At 33.9% G+C, this 4,966-nt stretch overlaps 1 protein-coding gene across 1 annotated transcript; it reads right to left on the bottom strand.

Moving 5' to 3' along the window:
- Window positions 1-2,877: 2,877 nt before the first annotated feature.
- On the bottom strand, window positions 2,878-3,798 carry LOC119251022 (olfactory receptor 14J1-like). The gene has a single exon (XM_037518532.1). It carries the CDS (start codon window positions 3,796-3,798, stop codon window positions 2,878-2,880), a length of 921 nt encoding a protein of 306 aa, XP_037374429.1.
- Between the last annotated feature and the right edge of the window lie 1,168 nt (window positions 3,799-4,966).

The following is a 4,966-nucleotide window of genomic DNA, read 5'->3' as shown; positions in this document are numbered from 1 at the left end:
GAATTCAGAGAAGGTAGGAGAATATGCTGACGTGTATATCTTTAGTTTTATTAACCTTATCATTGATGGTTCTCTTCATGTGTGTATTCAATATATCATATTACCTTAATCTCATATAACTCTATTCTCACTCACCTCTAATGCTATTATGGAAAATATATTACTTTTCCATATGTTCTAGCCCAACAATCCATTCTATACATCTTGCTTTATAAATTGATATCTAATGTAGTTAAAAGAGAAAAGAATATTAATTTGCATTGACTTTTTCAACTATATAATTATATTTACTCATACTTTTTGGTTTATTGTGAGTTGAATTAGTTTCTTGAGTCACTTGCTACAATATTAGGGGTAGAATTGTGTTCCCTGAAAGTACATATTTTGAAGTCTTCAGCCATTCCCTCTCAATGTATGATCTTATTTGGGAATAAAGATATAGCACCACTATTTATAATAGCTAAGCTTTGGAAACAGCCCAAATGCCCAAAAACAGATGACTGGATCAAGAAGTTGTGGTACATATATACCATGGAATATTACTCAGAATTCAAAAAAGATAAACACATGCAATTTGCAGCAACATGGATGGCGCTGGAAGGGATCATGCTCAGCGAAATAAGCCAGAAAGAAAAAGAAAAATACCGGATGGTCTCACTCATAGCAGGAATCTAGAAAACTCAAATAAGGGACCAGGAAAATAAATAACTATAAGAAAGTGAAAATCAAAATCAACAAAAAACTATGAACCAGAGACATTTTTGGGGGGTGGGGGGTGGGAGAGGAGGGATTGGGTTCAGAATGGGGGTGTTGCAATTGTACAGGGAATATAAAAATAAAATTTATTTTTTTAAATAAATAAATAAATAAATAAATAAATAAATAAATAAAAATGAAAGAATGGAAACATTTAATTCAACTCATGCAAATAATGGAGGAAAAAACAGAAATATTAAACCATTAGGTTTTCATACATGAAATTCCAGGTCTTATGGCTGAACCTATCATTTAATTACTCTATTAAAAAGACAGTTCTAATTATCCTTTTATCAGTTAAATCCCAATGAAAGTTGACTTTTTAATTTCCTTGACTCAAATAAATTTAAAAAAAAATAAAAAATAAAGTCATGGCAGACGGAATGGTGTAGGTGAGAAGATATCACACTGGAAAATGAGCCACTATCAAACAGGACATGTGTTCTTATAAAATTCAGAACAATTTGAAAGAACAGAATGAGAAATTTAATGTTCTTTGTGTAATAAAGTACTAGGTAACTACAGTAATTTAAAAAAGTGTATATTATTGCGATGAGCACATATATCAACTCAACAGATTAGAATCTACCATACATATATCATCCTTTGACATAACAATGAATTCATGCTGATTAAATTCATCCATTGATTTTAAATTCTGATCACATTGCATGGTACTCAATGTATCTATTATTTTTGTCACTTTAATATTGTTTTGTTTCTTCTTTTACTCATTTTAACATTTAGAAACATGTATTTCTGGGAACTCCCTATTGGCCTAGGGGTTAAGTCTCAGTGCTGTCACAACTACAGCCTGAGTTCCATCCCTGGCTGGGGAGCTAACCCGTATGGCATAGCAGACCTCTCCTGTCTTGCTGGCTGCTCCCCTCACCAGTGTATTTCAGTAGATCTGTTTGTTCTGCTCCTCGCTCTATATCTGGTGAATCGTCTGACCACCCTGCACCTTTGGCCTACACCCCAGTTCTATGTAAAAATAAATTAATGTTTTTAAAAATGTAAAATATATAAAAAAGAAAGAAACATTTGTTTGTCTGAGGCAGTAAATGATTAGTGTGGTATCCAGGCTTCCTCCCACCTGGGTGGAAATTAGTCCATTGTATCTTAAGAGGCAAAGAAAGGGTATAATGAGATTTCTGCAGAGTGACCTCAGTAAATTACCCAGAGAGACCTTCAAGGTTGGTAAAGAGAGCCTTAGTGGAACTCTACAAGGACCAAAACACGCTGGGAGTCTGCTTGTTCTCATCAATACACAGATATCATGTGATAACCCAACTCCAGAATAACTCAGGAAACAATGAGAAAAGAAAATCATGTTTACTGTTCTTTTATCATCCTGATGGAAATGATCATGTAGAGTTCTTAATTTTTTTAAAGTTATATAAATGTTTTTTGTACTTTGTTTTGTGGGGTCAGATTTTAATCTATATTTGCAGGAGTAATGTTTATAGAGCTGTATGTGTGGATATGTATATTACTCAGCACATAGTTATGGCAACTTCCCCTATGCTCATTTCTTTATTTACCTTTAAATTCATGGTTGACTATGTTATGTCTGGTAAACCAAATAAAATAATTTCAGTCCACTTTTCCTGACCCCAACTAGAAAGTGCAAGTCAAGAGCAAAGATGCAACTGCCCTGGTCCTAAGATATTTTTCCCAGGAAAAATATCATTTGTGAAAAGGCAACATTGTGGAAACAGATGCCTCTGGGAAAATTAGTAACTTCAGAGAAAGATATCCTTCAAGGTTTATGGCAGATTTGAAACCCCCAGTTCCCAAAAGGCAAAGCTCTAAATAGGGGTAAATTTTAACAACCATCTGTTTTCCTCAATGTACAGACAACATCAGCTTGATACACAAACCAGACATCTGCCCAGATTCCTCACATGTTTCACGTGTAAATTATATAAGGTCCTCACCGAGAAGCTCCATTTTCAGACAGGTTTTCCAGAACTATATGCAGGTTCCTCTGGGGCTTTAGTCCCCAGACATTTTCTTTAATTAACTCACTTGATTTTTACTTATCTCAATTCGTTTCAGCCAACATTTTCCCCAATTTATTTTGAACTTTTCTCCCAAGCAAGAATTAAAAGATGTGCCTCAACAAAAGAGGTCAACTTTTCTTATTCTGACAACCTTTTTCAGAGCTTCCTTTATGGCTTTATTTCTCAAGCTATAGATCATTGGGTTGAGTGTTGGAGGCACAACTGTGTACATGATAGTGAGCAGAATGTCCAGTGCACTTGGAGAGTCAGAAGGTGGCTTGAGAAACTCAAAGGCACTGGTTGAAATAAATAAAATGACAACAGCGAGGTGGGGAAGGCAAGTGGAAAAGGCCTTAGCTCTGCCTTCAGCAGATGGCATCCTCAGCACAGCAGAGAATATCTGGATGTAGGACAGTCCAATAAAGGCTACACAAAGAAAGGCCATAAGACCCAAAAAATCAGTGACCCCAACCTCTCTGATGTACTCATTAGAACAAGAGAGTTTCAGGAGCTGGGGGATGTCACAGAAGAATTGGTGAATGATATGGGGACCACAGAGTTGCATGGAGAAAGTGGCAGCTGTTTGCATGGTTCCAGAAATGACCCCACTGATCCAGACACCTAGGACTCCATGAACACAGGTGCTGACATCCATGATGATTTCGTAGCGCAGTGGAAGGCAGATGGCCACATAGCGATCATAAGACATCACAGTGAGCATGGACAGCTCAGCACAGGTACAAAGAACGAAAGAAAAACACTGTACTATGCATTCCAAGAGGGAAATGTAGCCATTATGCATAAAAGAGTTGCAAATGGACCTTGGCACAGTCACAGAAATATAGCACAGATCCAAGAAGGAGAGATGTTTCAGGAAGAAATACATGGGTGAGTGGAGACTATTGTCCATGGAAACTGCGGTGATAATGAGGATATTGCCAGTTAAAGCCATTATGTATAAGACTAAGAACAGAGAAGCATGGATGAGTTCTAGTTCAGGATTGGCAGAAAATCCCATCAGAAGAAACCCACTCATATTGAAATTGGCCATAGTCTTTCTTAATTTCCTATCAATGTTGGCTGCAACAGAAGATGGAACCATTCGAAACTTTTTATTTAACCTCCTAATCTACCTTGGACTCAACAAAGTTAGGCTGAAGTTACTTGAAGAAATCACCACTTCATCATAAATGTAAAAGTAGCTCTCTATTCTAATAAACATGTTTAGAAAGTTTAAATGATTGACACTCAGTCATGATAACATTGGTAAGAAATATAATGTCTTTGAGTATTCCTCATTTTACTTAAAGGAAAAATTAGTATATATATTAAAGTTATTAAAATATATTTTCAAAAATATAATTTTGTTTTTTGCACTATGAAACATTAGTTTTTGATCTATATTAAAGTACCTTATTCATTTTACACATTAATAAATGTTCCTAACTGCTATGATTTCTTCTTAATCATTCTATCTGTTCATATACCACCAAAACATTACTGGATTTAATATTGCAGTTTTATAATTTTGTTTTATATATGACAGGAAAAAATCCTTATGGTTTTTCTTCTAACTAAACATTTATTTTCAATAAGTAAGTTAACATTATGAAACACCAAGTTGATAGGACTATGCAATAACAATGATGTATAAATAACCATTATTATTAGCGTAATACATCATAAAAATTGATCTGAAATATAGTATTCCTAAAGGAAAAGGAAATGTACAGACAGACCTTCAGTGTATTTTTATAAGGAAATAATGTAACTATTATCCATATTAAATTATCATTTGAAATAATTCTTAGTAAATAAATGTGAAGCAACTATGAAATATAATATTTTAACACTCCAAATTAGGTAATATTTTAAATTAAAATACTAACTGCTATTAATTACAAAGAAAGATCCCTACTGGTATCATACGTCTGAAGAGGTATGAGTCTGAACCCTAAATCTTATACAGTGTTGTAAACCAGTCATTTCAATAAAATGGATGATATAAAAATAGCTACAATATGTATTTTGTAAAAAGAAAAAATGAACTTAGGATGTAAGTAATAACATCAAGTTTACACACACTTTTTGGAGAAGAGCAAGTTATTTAACAGAAGACTTGAAAAAGTCTGCAACATAAACCACCTATTTTTTAAAATTATTGTTTTATTTTATATAAATCTTACATCATTTTTTTTCATTTT

This window comes from Talpa occidentalis, unplaced genomic scaffold (genome assembly GCF_014898055.3).
Source record: "Talpa occidentalis isolate TD23 unplaced genomic scaffold, MPIMG_talOcc4v2.1 talOcc4.2, whole genome shotgun sequence".
Classification (NCBI taxonomy): domain Eukaryota; kingdom Metazoa; phylum Chordata; class Mammalia; order Eulipotyphla; family Talpidae; genus Talpa; species Talpa occidentalis.
This window is presented reverse-complemented; position numbering and strand designations above follow the sequence as displayed.

Excerpts from the sequence above, each read along its gene's own strand:
- LOC119251022 (XM_037518532.1), bottom strand. The coding sequence starts at position 3,798 with ATGAGTGGGTTTCTTCTGATGGGATTTTCTGCCAATCCTGAACTAGAA.